At 37.2% G+C, this 19322-nt stretch overlaps 1 protein-coding gene across 4 annotated transcripts; it reads left to right on the plus strand.

Moving 5' to 3' along the window:
- Window positions 1–1011: 1011 nt before the first annotated feature.
- Window positions 1012–18967, plus strand: unkl (unk like zinc finger). Of its 4 annotated transcripts, none has more exons than XM_031737391.2 (16): window positions 1012–1146; window positions 1770–1979; window positions 6275–6451; window positions 7452–7585; window positions 7733–7868; window positions 7947–8064; window positions 11123–11207; window positions 11309–11475; window positions 11648–11839; window positions 12750–12800; window positions 12901–13078; window positions 13155–13265; window positions 13366–13602; window positions 13819–14006; window positions 14103–14360; window positions 14524–18967. In XM_031737391.2, exons 1-16 carry the CDS (start codon window positions 1082–1084, stop codon window positions 14677–14679), a joined length of 2463 nt encoding a protein of 820 aa, XP_031593251.1. In that variant the 5' UTR covers window positions 1012–1081; the 3' UTR covers window positions 14680–18967. The 4 variants fall into 4 exon arrangements, with proteins under 4 accessions (XP_031593251.1, XP_039467466.1, XP_031593252.1 ...); XM_039611532.1 differs by having other exon boundaries at window positions 13888–14006; XM_031737392.2 differs by having other exon boundaries at window positions 13176–13265.
- The last annotated feature ends 355 nt before the right edge of the window (window positions 18968–19322 follow it).

Genomic DNA, 19322 nt, shown 5'->3' on the forward strand with positions numbered 1-19322 from the left:
AATTGCATTTGTACATTAAAATCCCAGGAAAAAAGAACTTGAACAGTGCAGATTATATTCCCAGATACAGAAGTAAAGGCCCTTGAAACTACTTGATGTCAATTTAATATGGAATTCTGGTAAGCTGAGAAAAATGCAAAAAGCAAAACAACTACTCCTTTAGATTTTTCAACAATAAAGAAACAGAGAAACAATCTGATATATCACCATCTCTTAACATAACTTATTACATCAAAGCTTACTTACTACAAACTACATCACATTGATTTTATCTGTCATTCCAGATAATTTATCATTCAAGCATATTTTTTAAATCCTGGGACATAAAAGAGAGTTGGCTTGAAATCGGTTAGATTAAATGAACATCTTATTCTAAGATGAAGTTTGGTTTTCTGGCCCCTTTCTGACTGGAGCTTTAAACTCCACTTGTTGCTCAGTGATGGCTTGATAATCCTTTAAAAGGTTTAATTGGATGAGAGACCATTTATTTATACTAATCACAAGCAGTAAGGGGCATTTGACTAAACAAATACATCTTGATTTAAAACCAAAGTCACTTTTTTCAAGTAACACTGAGTGTTTTACAGGTTTTAACATGACAAGCTTAACGGTTGTAAGTATTTAAAAACAAACAGACAAATAAAGGCAAATAAAGGCAGACAAATTATTTAACACAAAAGCTGATGAATTACTTTTGTGTTTAAGCCAAATATTAAACACAACCTATAGCAAACCAGCTATACGGACTATTAAAAATAAATACAAAAGAAAAAGAAAGAACGCCATATCCATAGGTAAAAACTACAAAAAAGAATGACTGAAATATCATGAAATATCTAAACGAATAAAAATCTAAGTACAATACAAACAAATACAGGTATATTGGTATGAGGCGCAACAAAGGCATGTGAATAAGACATAAACAGTGTGGGAAGTGAGTCATCGTTCCGTGATTACAGTGCCCCCATACTGCCCCCGTGCGGCCGCGTTTGGTGTTTGCAGTGCGCTGGCGTGCAGGCGAACATGCATCCACGGGAGCAACAGATCCGAGCGCATGCGCAATTCATTGTTTTGACTGAAAATGCCGTCGGTTTCGAAAACGGCGGCCAATGCGTCTCCTCAAACCGAGAAACCTACCCACTATACGTGAGTAAAGCTGCTGCAAAGAAACAACAAAATCGTTCGCTGTTGAAAATGCTCGTTTGCACGCGCACCTTTGCTCGCGTGCATTTCCAGCATTCCTCAACTCCTGTGCGTGCGTTAAAAACATGGTGCTTTTCCTGGCTTTGTGACTACCTAACGTTACATAGCAGACAGCGACTGTACGCTAACGACATCTGCGTCAATACAGGAAACTCTAGGATCTTAAATCACCAAACTGGTTAGCCAACCATTAGCGGGATCGTTTTGAAGTGTTTCGCGCTGTTGATGAAGGGTTTTAATGGGTCTGGTTAATATTACACCGTCAACTTGGTTCGCTAAATGATTAGCCAGGAACTCGCTAACCAGTCCGCTTGTAAATAGCTCGGCCTTATTTTGAGTTCCCTCTTGCTACGCACATTTATAGACGTACGCTCAGGTGCTCTGTACGAGCTTTACGACGAAAAACATGCGTAGTTTTCACTCAGCATAGCAAGCTAACGCTACTGACCCAAAATGTATAGTAGGCTACAACACGACTCCCTGCTAAACTTTTCTCTTGGCTTAGCTCTTGCTTGCTAGTGGATAGCCGTTTAAATCCCGCTTCGTGTTTGCCCTGCTTGTTTCAGATACTTGAAGGAGTTCAGGACAGAGCAGTGCCCGTTGTTCCTCCAGCACAAGTGTACGCAGCACAGACCCTTTACGTGCTTTCACTGGCATTTTCTCAACCAGCGACGAAGGCGACCCATACGAAGAAGGGACGGGACTTTCAACTACAGTCCCGACGTTTACTGCACCAAGTACGACGAGACCACAGGCATCTGCCCAGATGGCGATGAGTAAGTCCCGCAACTTCAGTCAGAGCAGCTACATGAGTGTGTCACTGCGTCCTGCCAGCTGTTGATGTTTGGGATGAGAAGCATGTTTGTTTTATCTCAGTTTACTTTTGTCATGTCCTGTTTTACATTTTTCAGGCGATATGATTAAAATAGCTTTCATGAAAGGTTTTAAAGAATTTCAGTTATTTATGTGTAATGAAGATTTCTTTGTTTGTCTCGCATATAAAAGGAAATTAATAACAAGTAAAAAAGCAAATAAGAGAAAATGATGTCAGCATTGGGTAACACTTCATGTGTTTAATTTTAACATCAGTATTGCTATCAGTCCAGAATCTTCCTAAATAATTAATATTAAAACTAGTTTATGCAAGAAATGCCCATCAAAAAATTAGCCATTGTTTTGTGTTTCTGATATAGGGCTGCACATTTAATTGAATATTAATCTCATCATGATTTTGGTTTTCCACAATAAAATGATGATGATTAATCGATATTGAAAATACGTCCTTCGTCAATAGAATGTAAAGTCAAAGCAAATCAGACACTCCCTAACGACATGTCTGCTTGTGCCAATCATAGCCGTTACCTGCACCACGCTACACAGCCTCAGGTTTCCTGAATGCACTGGACCGCAGTGATGACATACTGCAGATAACAAACCATTGAAAAAGTCTGTCAGCACAGCAGAAAGTGAAGAGCTCATTCCTAGAAGTTGGATCATCATCTCTTGTTTAGAAATGCTTTGGATTTAGGGCAGGTGATGTTAATAAATGCAACAAGCCTGCAGCATTTTTTCTAGATGTGTTGCACTACAAAGCAGCACAACTACTCAGTGTTCCATCCGCTTTACAAAGACTCCCTAAAATCACCAAAGCAATCACATTCCATTTGGCCAACGATGTGCCTCCATGAAAATGGTCAACATACTGCTGAAAAGATATGTTGTACTTTTCCAAAGTGGCGAAACTGCCGCTGTATGCAAAAGATTGCATGTGAACTAGAGGGGGATCTCACAGCTGCCGAGTGGTATTCAGGTTCGTCATGCAGGTACAATAAATGGTGTGAAAGGCTTTATATTGTACTTCAAAAGGTGCACTTCGGTCTGGTGTGTAACACAACACCTCAGAATTTCTTAAATGAATAGTAATAGTAATGAATAGTAATGGACCACAATGTAAAAGTACTTATTTTGGGGCTTTTTTTTTTTTTCTTTCAATATTTTTCTTCTAAAAGCTTCACTGAATCACTAGAGGACCAGTTTTATTTTAATGCAAAAATTTGTACATTAGCAGGAATGCCAAGAAGTATGAAAACACCTTTATATCTTTTTATTGTTTTTTGTTTTTTTTTAATCACAAAAATGAATCAATCATTTTGATAACTATTCACGATCCCAGTATAGACCCAAGTAACTGTGATAAGCATTTTGGCCATAATCGTGCAGTTCTAGTTTGATAGTGATAATAGGGGGGGAAACATTTCCATTATTAGTATATATTAGCCAAAATTGTTTAAATGTATGTATGTTGTTTTCTTTGTTTTTTAACAAATTTTTACCAGTTTTGTATGAAGGCATTGCATGACTTCACACCAGTGTTGCATGCATTGCATGTAGTTCTTAGCATTAGTGCAGATAGGTGCAGGGCAGACATAAACGTTCCTGCATATCTTTACTACGCCAGTATTGACTCATAAATTGGCTGTATCTATCATTTAGATCCCTTTTGTAAAAGAGAATTTTTGCCACAGATGTTGTCAGAATGTTACAGATGTAGCATTGCACTGACAATGTATCACCTTGCCTTTTGGTGTCTCATACACTTACTACATATAATCTAAAAAAAAAATATGCAACTAATGTAATATTTAGAGATACACTGATGCTGGAATTGTGGTCTAATGTTGATGCTCACTGGAAGAGTGTGAGTTCTTTCTTATGAATAAATAATGGAGCTATTTCAGAGACTTTTAGCTCTTTATGACTGTCTGAAAATGTAGCCAGTGCAAAATTATGGGACACAACAGATAAATGAAATATTGGCCATGTCCTAATTTGTGGATGTTGATAAAAATCTACAAGTCTGAAATGACCATTTCTGACTGGATTCGCCCTTTGTGTAGTATGAGAGCAAACCCTTTTGTCCCTGAGATGGGCTATTTGAGAGGCTGACTCTGCCCTCCAGCATGATATTTACTGCTGCTGCTATTACCTCCGTCTAAAGGCTGTGTAATTTGACACATAACCATTTATTTATATTCCAGGCGTCATATTTTCGAAATATCCGTTTACTATAGTGCCCCATTTATAGTTTAATATGTGATTACTGATTATGGAACATCTGTAGTTTTGTGTGTTGGGTATTTTGTGGGCTGTCCCTGGGGGAAAAATGGTTTTGCTTAAGGGCTGCGCTTCTAGGCGAGGTGAAAGTTTAATTATCGAGCTGCTAAAGGGTTGCAATGACATTCCCAATACTAATGCAATAATTTGCGCCGAGTAGTATATACAGACAGCAGCCTCTCTGTATGACAGGAAATTGTGATGGCGCATTTAATCGAGTGCCTGATAGAAATTATTTTAAAAAAGAAATGAAATGATTAAAGTATTCAATCCTTACAATTCCTCCTCTACTAATGGAAGCTATTTTTGCATGACCTTATGTGTTGCTATAGCAACTGCTCAAGAAAGGAAAATTTGGTTTATTCAAGAGGCTTATTTGCTCTACATATCTTGAGGCACTGGTAGTGTGTTAGCCCTGCATTGTGGTGACAGAATAGAACATTTAGCGCAACTTCACCTATTCCAACATGTATGGAGGAAAACAAAGTCTGAAGCGATTAAAGCTCAAGCAACATGTGTATAAAGAACAAGTTTAATATTGACGGATTCAGCTTGTGGCCTTCATCAGGATCATTATAAAACATGTTGCAGGCAACATTTTAATGTGTGCACTATGCAGACTAAATAAATAAGTAAAACCACTCGTATATGGCCAACATACATATCCATGAAAGAGGCAACAGCAAGGATGGCTGGGTGTATGGTTATGTGGCTTAAAGCCAATCATTGTCCCTGAAAATGGGGCGTGCCCAATAGAAAACCAGGGTGGTACCTAATTTGACACTTAGACAGGAAGAATGTAAATAATAGGGGTATTTAAAAAAAAAAAAAAAAAAAAACATTTTCATCCAATGTCACACATATCCATTACAAGGGACACTTTAAAACAGCAAGAAGAAAGATACAGTGGATAAATAAAATGACATATTCATGTAAATACTCTTCATAAAAAGAAGTGCTTACAAAGCAATATGTCATCCAGATAAAATATTGGAAACTATTAAAAAATGACCTGAAATCATAAAAAGAAAAAAATACATGTATTTTGGAACCGCAGGGAAAATCTCATTAGTTAAAGATCTTTGATATTATTAGGTTGGGGTTAACAACCTCTATGCCTCTTTTTTAAAATAAAAAAATCAATAAATATAAGATATATTATTGTCTGATATAGATTTCTAGTTGCTCAACAGTTCTGTCTTCCTTGTATTATTTTTTTATTTCATGGTGCAACAAATGTTTTGAGATGGTGAAAGGTCTGAATTACTAGCAGGCCAGTTCAGCACACTGGATCTTTGGATGTGAAACCATGCTGCTGTAACAGATGAAGTTTGGGATTTAGTATGTCCTGCAGAAATATTCAAGCCCTTCCCTGAAAAAGTTTATTTGGATCAGAATATATGTTCCTCTAAAGCCAGTATATCTTTTTAGCTTTGATGGTGCCTTTGCAATCTGGCAAATCCATAGGTACTAATGTACCCTTATACCCCATATCATACGGATCAGAGATGCAGGCTTTTGAACTGAGCACTGATAACCGCTGAGCTGCTTTTAAGTTTGAAAACGTTTGCTTGGAAGAGTGTGTTGCAACCTGTGTGGTTGGTACACAGATTGCAACATTTACATCAAGGTTAAAAGTCTGAATCACTGGCCTGCAAAGTTACCATTTTAAAACTTTCCAGAGCCCTGCACTTAAAGCAGAATCTTAAAATATGTACAGCTATAAGAATTCCTTCTCTTTATAATCCTTATGGATTTATAGTGAATTGTTAGAGCATTAACATTAATACTCAAAGAAGGATGAAGCATTTTAAAATAATTGTACCTGTGCTATATGTTTAGTTTTTGGACATTTTATGTTACATATTATTTCATTGCCTTGCCAGATTGTTTCTGTTCAGATATCCTTTTTGGATCAACTGGTGAAAGTTGTGAATGTTTTCTTTGTTTTTCTTAGCTGTCCTTATTTACACCGGACCACTGGTGACACAGAGCGCAAGTACCATCTACGATATTACAAGACTGGCACTTGTATCCATGAGACAGATGCTCGAGGGCACTGTGTGAAGAATGGCCTCCACTGTGCTTTTGCTCATGGGCCACATGATCTCCGACCTCCAGTCTATGATATCAGGTGACATGCAAAGCAAATAGTGGCCTCTTTTATGCCTGCCAGACTTTTCACTCAGAGCTTCACAATGCACGTAACAAATGAGCTACATTAAACCCCTGCAGTGCAGAGTAGCTATTTTGTATGTGTGGATTTGGTTTGTAGAGCGATTTTTTTATTTTTTTTTTCTGAACAAGTTATAATAGATAAATATGTTTTAATGATCTTAAGGAGTCAGTGTTTAAATCAGTGCATACACTCATAAGTAATGGTCATGTACTGCTCTGCTGACTTTCATGTGAGCTGGACAAGTAAAACACATCAATGACAACCTGTTAAAAAGAAATTTTTTTCTCGTGTTCTCGTGTGAAGACAGTCTGACAACATTAACATTTAACAATTAACTAGTCATTTATAAAACAAGTGATAGCCAAATTAAGAAAAAAAAGACAGCATGTCTAGGTTTTTCCAGCATGGACTATACTCACATTACAAAGAAATGCTACTATTGCAGATGAAAGAAGGGTGTGGGCATAGCATCTTGGTTTTCACACCGTCTGTCTTTGTGAAAGTGACAATGGTTCAGACTCAGATTAAATTACCAGCTCACACTACTACTTTCATGACATCATTGTCAGTGTTTCCTGCTGTAACTTCTCCAAAATCCCTTGAAAGTTTTACTCTCAAAAACCATTACAGTGGGCCCTGTTGGATCCTTTAGTGGTCCAGTTCCAGACCACAGACTGTAGGTTTGCAGCTTCCTTTGCATTTACTATATGCAGTTAGTCCATGATATGGTGTCCCTTTATATCTATTTGTGTAGTATTTTGAGTTTCAAAGTAAGCAAATATCATTTAATTGAAAGTTGGTTTTGACTGGTTATGAGAGTAGACTTAGAGATTTCCCCTTCATAGTGTTTTTCAGTTTTCTTAGAAGTGTTTTTTGGTATTGTTGTTGTTGTTGCTTTGTTTTTTTAAGGTACACTGAATTAAAAATGTATTTATTTATTTATTTTTGTGCACAGAGAAATCCAAGCACAAGAGGCCCTCCAAAATGGACAGTTGGGATCAGGGGAAGGGATTCCTGATTTGCAGCCTGGTGTGCTAGCCAGCCAAGCTATGATTGAAAAAACTCTGACGGAAGATCCCCGGTGGCAAGGTAAGAAACTCCAACTTGCATGCCATTTGTTGTATTGAATGCTAATCAAATCAACGTTCTTTATTTATTCATTTTGTTTGTTTATTTATTTATTTATTTCATTGTGAAAGGTATAAGAAAGTAAACTGGGGATGCCTCTTTTTGCAGATACCACCTTTGTTTTAGCCAACTATAAAACAGATCAGTGTACTAAGCCACCCAGACTATGCAGACAGGGCTATGCTTGCCCCCACTACCACAACAGTAGAGATCGGAGGAGAAATCCTCGAAAGTTCAAGTACAGGTGAGCTCTGATTCAGTATAAGTTAAAATATGAAGGCTTCTAATTCTAAAATGTTAAAGCTGCCTACTCTGAATGCAGGTCAACTCCTTGCCCTAATGTGAAGCACGGTGATGAATGGGGCGAGCCCTCAAAGTGTGAAAGTGGAGACAGTTGCCAGTATTGCCATTCTCGTACTGAACAGCAGTTTCACCCAGAGGTGAGTTAAGTTTGTTTTAGTCACGATGCGAGTTTTTCAAGCTTGGAGTGAAAATACAATGGCCATAATGCATAATATGATGTATTTTTGAACATTAAGTTATGCCTAGAAGTAGTGTGAAATGTCAACGAAATCTTCATAGAAATGCTTATAAGAAAAAAGAAAAAAAAACTCTTCCACCCCCATAATTTTAACCTATTTCTCATCTACGTATCTACCAGCTTGCAAATGGTTCATTAACATTTGGTGTTGGTGCTACATTTAAAAAAATCAAATCAAAGATTATCTAACCCTAACCCTCTGTTTTCAAGAGCTGTGAGAAAGATGGCCACTTAAAGGCATTTCAGGAGCACAAAGCTTTTGATGAATTGGAAAAATCAGGATTGTTTTGTTGCTGGAAAGTTAAATGATTGGGCATCTCTCTTTTTTCCCTTCAAACTGTACCTGTGACACTGATCTCCAAAACATCTTCAAATTGGTAGAAGTCTTCTATACTTATCTTTTGGGAAAATGTTTCCCTGCTCTTATGAAGTTTACATACTTTCACACGAGGCATCCCACTGATCTATGAGTCGCAGCCATTCCACTTTAGTCTCATCTCTTCATAAAAAGAACTTCACAGATCTCTGCAGTAGTATATTCATTTTTTGTACATATTCAAGTTAACTTTCATGTATATTTTGTTCATGATGAAGTGCTGCAGGCCTTCCGGGTCTGAAGTCCATACTTATGCTTCTCTGCCATTCACCTGATTATTCGTGTCTTACCCATTACCCTGCATGATTTGTTTTTTCCCATACGAAGGTTAGGCAGTCTTTTTGAAATCTTTCCTCAATCTCCCACTTGACACTTGGTGTCATGTAATAATTTCTTCACTTAGTGTTTTTCAGACAGCTCAGAATTATCCAGTTAAAAAACAATTTTACATAACACATGAACATTTATGATGATAAGATTATTGCACATTTTCATTACTAGTACATGCCCATGCTACCGTATTGCTTGTCCTGTTCATCTTCCTGCCAGACAGATACATATATCATTGAGAAAAATTACAAGTGCTTGGTAGATGTTGTTTATATGGAAAAACAGAGTAATTTTAGCCTTGTTGCTAGGCATGTATAATTAAATTTTTGTGATGTGAGTTGTTGTTGTTGTGAAATTAAAACAATAGGAAGCTTTCATAAGGTGCTGAAGGAAAGGCTAAAAATGGATTGTCGCCCATTGATAGGTGGTTTCCAGGCAACATGATGGCATTAGATCCTGCGTAATTCAACTCCTGTGGATATAGATTCAATTCAGTTCAATTCAGTTTTATTTGTCTAGCAGTAGTTTACAACAACAGCCACCTCAAGGTGCTTTATATTTATTTTGTTTATTGTAAGTAAAAAGCCTACAATATCAGAAATAAATCCAAACAATCAAACAACCCCCCAACCCTCACCCCAATGAACAATCAAAAAGCACACTATGGAAGAAAAAGCCAGTGTTTAAAAATTTGTAAAAAATAAATTAGAGCTGGGCGATAAAACGATAACGATATGTATTGCGAAATAACTTTTTCTCGATAGAAAAATTAAACTATTGCGATAGGCCTCATCTCTCTTGTCCTCTTAAAAAAAAAAAAAAAGAAGAACAGCCAATCCAAATTAAGTAGCGCAGAGCCGAACCAATCACAGCCGCAGCGTCACGTCACGTGACTTGTTACGTACAGCACAAGCGCCAAGGCGCACATGTGTATTTGTTTTTGCAGCCGTGCAGCCCGGGTAATGAAGGAAATGAGTGCGCCGACTAGAGAAAAATCAACCGAGAGCGTGAGCGAAGGTTACTGGAGAAAAAACAGATGATGGTTCCAATGTCGGAGAGCTTGTCGAACGGAAGGGCCACAGAAGTTCCGTAGTGTGAAGGTATTTCGGCTATTTCAAGTCTGACAAAAAACAGAGTAGCGCGCACTGTAAATTGTGCCGAAAGCAAGTCTGAAATACAATAAAGCGGTGCATGCTCAATCTCTGACTGAAAGCGCTAATTCGTCATTCGGCTTTTGTCAGACTAAAGTAACTGTTAAAACTGTTTGAAAAGCTAAGCTATACAACAAGGAGAGATTGAGAATTTCCTTTTAGTTCTCAGTTAATTTGATATTGACAAAAGTTAGTCAATTTTGTCTGTTCTTCTGTAAAACAAACTAAGATTTATTTTTAGAATTAATATTTTGTTTCTAAGTGGAATTGACAATTTAGTGGTCTGTTTTGTTTGTTCTATTTTGAAACTTAAACGCTTTAGCGGCTGCCTTTTGTGTAGTTTGCAATATTTGCCTTTATTTATCTGAAACTGAAGTCTCATGTTCCTTAAGTACATCTACCCTGTTGAACTTATTATGGGAAATAAATATTTTAATTAAAACAAGCTGCTAATTATTTCACATTTTACTTGTGAGCAACGGCACATTTAAATCTTACAAATATAGTTATTTGGCTTATATCGTGATATATATCGTCATCGCCTGAAATGAAAAAAACATATCGTGATATGAAAAAATCTTATATCGCCCAGCTCTAAAATAAATGCAGTAGTGGTATAGAATCAGAGGCCCCTCAGGAGCCTAAGCCTATTGCAGCATAATCATTGACTGGTTCAGGGTCACCCGATCCAGCATAACACCTTATAGGTGTCAGTGATAACACCTTATAAAACCTGTAAGGTGCAAAAATGACAAAATTGGGTTATTTTAGCTTGTTCTATGTGGTTGGTAGTGAACACAACAATGTCATAATATCTGATGTAGATAAGAATCTTCAGGGCTCCAACGTGTACCTGCTTGCAAAGTTTAGCTGCTTAACTCCCGATGGTTTAGAAGGAGTTTGTTGACGAAAAAACAAACACACAGACAGATTTCATGTACTACAGTCAGATTACTGTGATTACATCACTCATCTCCTCAGTCTCTAATGTATGAACCATTATATTGTTTTGTTGATGAGACTGATGCTGTGGTTAGTTTTCTATAGTGAGATACAGTTTCATCTTATTTCTTTATAATCCTGTTTTTCTGTCTCCCAAGATCTACAGATCCACCAAATGCAATGACATGCGCCAGACTGGGTACTGTCCCAGAGGGCCGTTTTGTGCATTTGCACATGTAGAAAGTAAGTGCATGTTTGCCTTAATGCTATCTGAGTACAGTGAAAAGGTTTTGAGGGTTTTTTGAGACTTACCATATACATATATTATGTTCATTTGTTTTCAGGAATTCCTTCTACAGAAGAGACCATGAGCTCATTGCTAACAGCGATACAGTCGAGTTCTCAGTCCCAGCTGAGCTCTCAGCAGTATTCGGAGTGTCCAGTCACTGAGTGGAACAGTGGAGGAAACTCCACCAACAGCACAGCCAGTAGCAATGGACAAGTAGGAAGTGTAGGTTGTCTCCATTTCTCACTCACACGAGACACAATTTTAAACAGTTTGATTTCAAACATCTGAGAACTCTGTCATTACTTTCATAGCTCATCCATTGTGATGCTTTTATTTCGTGTCATTTTTTTGTATTCATCGTTTTTATAAGACCATGTGCACTTGTCTTTCTCAGGTTTCATGTTCTAATAGCTCAACTGTAACGTCAAGCTCAGGAAGCGACACTTTGTTATCCCCAATGGGATCCATCAGCAGCAGGCTCAAATCCTTAAATAATAATAGTTCATGTTCAGAGTCCACCACATCCAGTGTCTCATCTCTGACGTCTAACTATCCCAAAGCTCCGGGCTTTGAACGTGAAGATCAGGTACACAGACTGCTCTCTCTAACCTCGGGAAAAGTAAACCCCACACACAGCTTAGGGCTTTACACTGTTATCGGAGCCATTTGTCACTCATTTATTGTTTGTCATGCCATTTTAATTTGACCACCTCAAGCCTTTTTCCTCATATTTCATTGTTTGCTTGTCATGTCATTGATTTCTTTAAAATATTCCATTACTTACATGCACTATATGTATGTGATGATGACTTATTAAATTTAAAACACCTCTAGAATATTACAGGACACTTTAAAGTCATTTTAAAACAAGTGAAACGGAGCTAAAATGTGAGACACTACACTAAGGCCCAGTATAAGATGAAATAACAATTAGAACTGTGAATCATAGAAAGATGCTTTATTAGAGCCCTATAATAAAAATATGGAATAAAAATATTCTCCACCGCACCCCTCCCCTCCCCATCTAAAGAAATGCCAAATCTTCTGAAGTATAGCATTGTCTTATGATCAAGCTGGCCAGCAAATAGTTTTTAGACTGCATTTGTGGTTTTATAGTTCCTTGCTAAGAATTCCCCTAAGGGGAATTTTTAATGTTTTCTCACTTTATAGAAGGCTTCCACTCACAGTAAAATGTTACTGTCTCCTGCACTCGCGATTTGCTAGTGCTACAAGATGAAGGCAGAGTGAAGTAATGCGATCGGTTTAATTACAGTCTGCAATCAGTCTGAAGAAAGTTGCTCCATAAATGTTAATCATCAGAATGACAAGAGCCGCGAGTGCTGCGGGGAGCCTAAGTGCAGGGACGGTGAAAAATGGTTAAGATAAAATGTGTTAGTCCAGGGCAGGTGCAATAAAATTATTTTGATTAATACTGGCTTGATGTAAAGGATATGGCATTGAAATAGATTGTTTCTATGCCATTTGATCATTTTCAGATTAAGAACAAGGGGCAGGTGGATCAAAAAATGATGGACCAAGAAAAACAGGTTTGTTTTTAGTGAGTCATTTACATAATGCGTTTATTTTATTATGAAACTTGTAATTGAGAACATAGGAATTAAACGCTTTACTGTACTTTGCTTTTAGACACAAAATACTGTATTCTCTGTGGTGAACCCATTGGCATCAAGCTTTACCTCCAGTATAACATCAAGCTTGGCCTCTAGTATTGGTTCAGACAGTTCTTCACCCACCACCTTATCAACGATGAATGCAAAAGCCACTCCTTTCTATCCAGGGAGCAACACAGTGGAGTCTGTCATTGGTAAGTGTATGCAAAACAAAGGGAAAACAGCTTGAAGTGACTGTCACTCTGCAGTTTGTTGTCAAATTTCAGTCAGATTTGTTTTGTTTCCCGTCAGGATCCGCACTGGACCTCAACTTTAGTGACATTAATGTTGCATCGCTTGATAAGGAGTTAGAGGATCAAGATAACAGTGTGGGAATGGCAGGTAAGGTCACTTCATATGTTTCAAGCACTTATTCCTCACAAATCCTTCCATTAGGATTTGTGTGTTTCTAAAGAAAACCTGTATATGCTTTGTCCTTCAGGTCAAAGGGTGCTAGGTGGATCTGCTCCCGTCAACATTCCTGGCTCATTGGCACGATCATCTTCTTTTAATTCTTCATCATCGCTCTCCACCTCCCCTCTAAGTTCTCTCTCCCAGTCACTGTCACAGTCCCTGCTGTCGGGGACAGTATCTCAGCAAAATCAACCTTCAAACATGCTAGCCAAGCAAGAGCACGGCCTTCTGGGAACACCCACCTCCTCTTCCCAGAACTCTCTGGGTAAGCTGATCGCATTTTCCCCCGAGCAAGCTGGAAAGCATTTGCTTTCATCAGCCCCTTCCTTCAGCTTCCCTTCGGTGTTTAATCTAGTTCTGTGTGCAGTAGTGAAGCTGAAAGTATGACTAGAGTTGGATCGTATAAAAAGTGACACAAGTTAGTGCAACCAAGATTTTGTTTAATCTAAATCACTCTTATCTTAACACGTCGCTTACCTAGGCTTGAACGGAGGAGCTAGCAGCATTTGGGACTTTGTAAGTGGCAGCTTTTCACCCAGTCCATCTCCAGTTTTCAGCAGCCTAACCTCCACAACCACCAGTGCAGATGTGGCCCGCCTTTTCAGAGAGCTGGATGAGGCCAAGAGGAAGATCAAACAATTTGAGGAGGCCTGGCATCAGGTGAAGCAAGTAAGTATACAAATTGACTGTGTGCCAGAGAGTTCCCTTTTTATACTTTTTTTTTTTTTTTTCTTTTCTTTAATTCAACCCTCACCTTTGTTTCAGGCCTGTGAAGCTTGCCAGAAAGATGCTCACGAAGCAAAGGAGCAAGCAAAGACAGCAGAGGCAGAGCGGCAGCTGGCAGAACAGAAATGGGAAGAAACAGAGCGCAAGCTGAAAGAGCTCCAGGGGGACTTTGATGCGCTTTGTCGCACCCCTGGAACACCTCTTCTACGTAGCTATGGAGAGCTGGACCAGCTCCCCTTGTCTAAGCTTCACTCCATCCAGAGTCAGCTGCGTAATGACCTAGACCTTATAGATGAGGTAAGAAAGCCCAGAGCACACACAGCATTTCATTTGTAGCATCGGTTTAGTTTTAAAACAGTTCAGATCCATGTTTGTCATCAAGCATGTTTATTTGAAAAGTCTGCATGAACTGCATTTCCCTAAGTTGCAGCTGATCTCAATTCTCTTCTTCCCCCAACAGGTAATATATCAGCTTCAGTCAAAGAAATGTATAGTTTGCCAAAAGCATGATCGTTGCATTGTTCTGCAGCCTTGCCAACATTATGTACTCTGTGAGAACTGTGCACCTAGTAAAACAGAATGTCCCTACTGTAGAACAAAAATATTGAAGTGGTGATGTACAGTTACTTAAGGTACTATTTAATCAATTAGCCCTTTGAAAAACTACTAATAGATATTACAATTTTCTACACAGCAGTGTCTGTTAGGATGATATGGTGTTTGACTGACCAAACAAATAGTATTATCAATCAGATTGCATACAGGGGATTCAGTCGTTGTGGTTTTTGCTCATTTTATGTTCACTTTACATCAAATAGCCAAGCACTTTCTATATGAAAACCAGGCACTTACAAAGTTAATGAATAATATGGAATCATGACTAAAACATTGTACAGGGCATAAAATCAGGTCCTCCTAGCACACAACCATCTGTCTACGATCCCACCTAGGCAAGAGTACATACAAAATTATACATTAGAAGTCTGCTACTAAGCTTACGTAAAAGCTCAGTACATAAGGACTGAGTTTGTATCTGTATGCAATGTTTATAACTTACAATTATGAACTGCTTTAATGTGAATAAACATTGAAGCATTAAAACATAAGCATTTTAGGATGGCATCTCAAAAATTGGCATGTTGGGAACATGGTGGCCATCAAAAGCTGAGGTTATTCTGCTGATGGAAAACCTAAAGTGAGCAAAACTCAAAGCAGATATGTCTTTAATTACAGAGGAACTCATCTGGATCAAAAAATAATAATTTGGAAGCAATTCAAGAAACCAGACATCCTAGCACCTGAAAGTGACTGATGTCTAATCCAGGAGTCACATATTTGTTTTAAGCTGAATTAGTCTGATCAGGACAAAAAAATGTGCACTGGTGTATGTGGTGGAGAACCATAAAGCAGGTCTGTGTCAAGCGGAGTTAGTATACATTTCATTATTGAACACAGCGCTACGAGAACTGTTTATGTGCTGAAAACCTCTAATTTTCATTGTAGTAAAAAACAGATTCATAAAATACTACAGATCCAGTAAGGTTTGTCATCTTTAAATCAACAGAAAATGTCAAAACACAATTTAAAGCAGTCCTCTTTAATTAAAGTCATATTTTCTTTTAACCCCCCCTTAAATAAAATTTCACCAACTTTGTTTTTTTAAATGCAAACAGTCAAGCATCATTATTTGACCAACTTTCTGAAGAAGTTTTTCTTATTAAAAGCACTTTGTTGACCTGGGACTTTATTCAAGGGTATATATAAATATATATAAATATAGAAATTTGCTTTAAGCTGCTTTGTAGGTATTCTTTTGTGTCTTTATTTTTTAGATTTATACATTTGTTTTCTACATAATAAGCTACACAATGTCTGAAGCTTTTGTGTGTACTGTGAAACATAATTGAATATTTCATGTTTCCTATTGTTAGATCATAGCATGGTTCTACATATTAAGATTTCATATTAAAAAAAAAGTACTTCATAGTTTCTACTTTCATAGCTAGATTTATAAAAATTTCAATCAAATAAGTGCAAATTTAAACTGCATTTTAGGCATAACCAGCAGCTGTAATATCAGTAAGGCACATGCTACATGTTAAGGCTGTTTTTCAATCAGTTTTGTTTTGTAGAAATTTATATAGCCTATCCATTAGAGAAGCATGTATTGTATTTGCTATAAGCCTGAAACGGGGATGGTTTTTTTTTCCTTTTTTCCCACATTTTTTTTCCTCTTATTTTTTGTAGGAATCTAGCCTCTTGACCTTGTCTAGAACATATCGGCCTCTAACTCTAAAGTGCCTTGCCTTAGTTCAAAAGGTTATGTGTAGAATTGTCAACGCAAACACAAGTAGTCAAAGCTTGTGCACGCGTTTTCTGCAAAATGTGTATTTTAATTCTGCAGAGGCATTGACATGTTTATGACTATATGTGTGTATATATAAATATATGCCAGTGTATTTGGCCAAATTCCATTAAGTATTTCTGCAGAAGACGATTGAATATGAAAATTGTCAGTGCCTGTGTCCTGACTTTGCCCTTAGAAATGAACCTTCCGCTCCACCAACCCACTCACCTATTCATTCCTTGGTTGTGGTGCTCTTTTGGTGCAGCTTCAGTCTTTGAATTTAGATTTCCAGTTTAAGATTTGGGAGTATGCAAACTTAGGCTACATGAATTTATATAGCAACATACAAAATGCTTTTTTTTTTTTAAACAGTTCAGTAGGTTTTGTTGTAATGATTCTGCAGTGAATGAAGATTTCCATAGTAATTTTCTGGATTTGTGCTTAGGTTCCCGTAATTCAGATGACCTTCTACTGTGTTTAAAAAAACAAACAAAAAACAAAAAAACCCTTTTTATTCTTGCTTTAAAACCAGTAGAAAATCCTGTATCTCCAGGTACACTTTTTGCTACTTATAAATGGGAAAATGCATTGTTTACATTTACACAGATGACAATTAAGAAACTCAGAGGAAAATTATCAAGAAAGGTTAATGGTATTTTAGGATTTTCATGATTATATTAAAGCATAAAAGGCAGGCTAAACACTTCTGGTATTGCATGTTATGCGATATATTAACCAGCTACACAAAAGGAGAAAAAAAGAAAAAAAAAATGTTCGCACTGTGTCACACTGCCAGAATATTTGTACTGACTTATTTTAGTGTAGTTAAGGCTTAATAACTTCTGCAAGCTTCGCTGCTACTGGAAAAGGTATTAATGTAGTTTCTTGTAAACATTTAGATGTTTGAATGTTGTTGTGCATCCACAGCTCAGATTTCAGATCCTGGAATAATGTCTTCTGCATCTAACTTGACCTTTTTCTTGTTTTAAATTGAATTCTTCATTTGTAAATTCATTTGAGTCTAAGTTTCAGTACTTTTGTAAATCCTTAAAATGATGTCAAGGACCTGCACTACAGTAGATGGTCCCTTTTTTGTTTATTTTTATTTGAACTGATTGAAGGTTGGCTTTGTTTCCCCACCCCCTATACACTGGATAGCAGTGTACAGTGCAGCTAATTCACAGTATCCTTTTGGTCTGTTTTGTTTTGCCTGTGAAGCCAACGAAATTAATGATGTCTAGTGGGGAAAATCTAAAAATGAACCAAAGCGGTGGTCTAATAGCTGTCCAATTATGTGTTGTGAGGGGAAAATTTACCCTTGAACAGAATTTAGACAAGTACTCAAGTATTGGGCAGATCACCCTGTAGCTGTCAGCATAGCTCGGTCTTTCTCCAGGTGACAGGTGAGACAGCGTTGTGAGTGGCAGGAATTCTGTTTTTAGATGGATTTTTTTTTTTCTTTAATATTTCATTCAGTATATCCTCTTGAGTCAATAACAGGACTTTGCCAATGGCTTTTGCTTACAACAGTAACAGACTTGAGCCCATGTTTTGTAGTTTTACCAAAGACCTGTATTGTTATTTCTTTTCTACTACATTTCATCATTTGTCTTCATTAATGAAAAGTGAAATTGATTTAAAAAAGTAAATCACCTAGTACCTTAAATAGTTAATGTTCATTAACAGTAATTAATCTTTTTTTTTTCTATCTAAAGCTAGTCATAGTGAGTGGCAGATGATTAAAAATGCATGGGTCAGATCCTTACAAAATGTGTATTCGTACATTTGATTTTTGTGTTAAGTATACATTGACGTTTATGGCACAAGCACATGCTGACCTTAAGCGCGGATTCAGTGTAAGTTTAATTGTTGTCTACAGTGAAGGAATGTCAAAGGTGAATGACATTTGTGCTTCTGAAGTGGCCATATAAACTTCACTACTGTTGTGAAGTCAATTTTGTTTGTTGATTTTTGCTTATCTACATAAAAATCAGTTTGGAAATGAATAGCATTGTGTACTGTTATGCTAGGCCTGTAAGGTGCTTTCTTTTTATCCAACTCTGTTTTCTGTTTCTTAAAGCCGTGGTCCAAATTGGTTTTTGTTTTCCCTGGGACAGATGACGATTGTGACGCATCAATGGCAGATACAGACATAATTCCACTTAATTTGTTGTTGACCGTCAGTCTCTCTAGAGACTAGTCTACCTGCCAAAAATTTCTAGAAGAAATCAAACGTTCTCTTTGGAAGCACAGCTTGGTTTTTCTTTACATTTCTTCAGATTTCTTCAATTGTTTCTCTTAACGGACCAATTACGCTTTCAAATGCGTCTGTGCCTTTTAATAATTCTGTAATGTGGATTGATTGAAGAGACAAAATATAACTTTCTCAATTGGAATCAAAAGTTCAGTGCCTTACAGTATTTTGTGGACCATAATGTGATCGCTAAATGTCTCATACATTCAGCCTACTTCAGCTGAAAGGAAAAAGGCTAATCTAATGAGGTTTGCTTCACCAGTTTAAGAGGATGAAGCAGTTTTTTTTTTTTTCAAACTGACTGATAATCGTCTGTATTTGCCATGCACTTCAAGAAAACACAGCAACGCCCGACCACTGAACACACAGATCTGATGTGGATTTGTCATTTGATATCAGAAACCCAACAGTTTGCAAAGAAAAGCACCAAACAGGGAGAATCTTGTATATGAACTGTAATAGATGTATCATTATGCTCTGCATTGGAATAGTTTAATCTATTTTGCATTATTGTTAGTTGTTGTGTCTTCTTTGTTTTTTTGTTGTTTCTTTTCAACATTATAAAAATGGAGCCAGAAGATTTATGCAATCTTGTACATGTATGATGTATGGAGCTGTTCAAATTAAGTAAAAAAAAAGAAATATTAGTGTAAAGTCA

Source organism: Oreochromis aureus, linkage group 4 (genome assembly GCF_013358895.1).
Source record: "Oreochromis aureus strain Israel breed Guangdong linkage group 4, ZZ_aureus, whole genome shotgun sequence".
Classification (NCBI taxonomy): domain Eukaryota; kingdom Metazoa; phylum Chordata; class Actinopteri; order Cichliformes; family Cichlidae; genus Oreochromis; species Oreochromis aureus.

Bases quoted from the DNA above. Each gene is read 5' to 3' on its own strand.
- unkl (XM_031737391.2), top strand. From the start codon at position 1,082: ATGCCGTCGGTTTCGAAAACGGCGGCCAATGCGTCTCCTCAAACCGAG. The intron at 11,208-11,308 runs GTAAGTGCATGT...ATTTGTTTTCAG, and splicing joins TGCATTTGCACATGTAGAAA to GAATTCCTTCTACAGAAGAG. The intron at 13,079-13,154 runs GTAAGTGTATGC...AATTTCAGTCAG, and splicing joins CACAGTGGAGTCTGTCATTG to ATTTGTTTTGTTTCCCGTCA.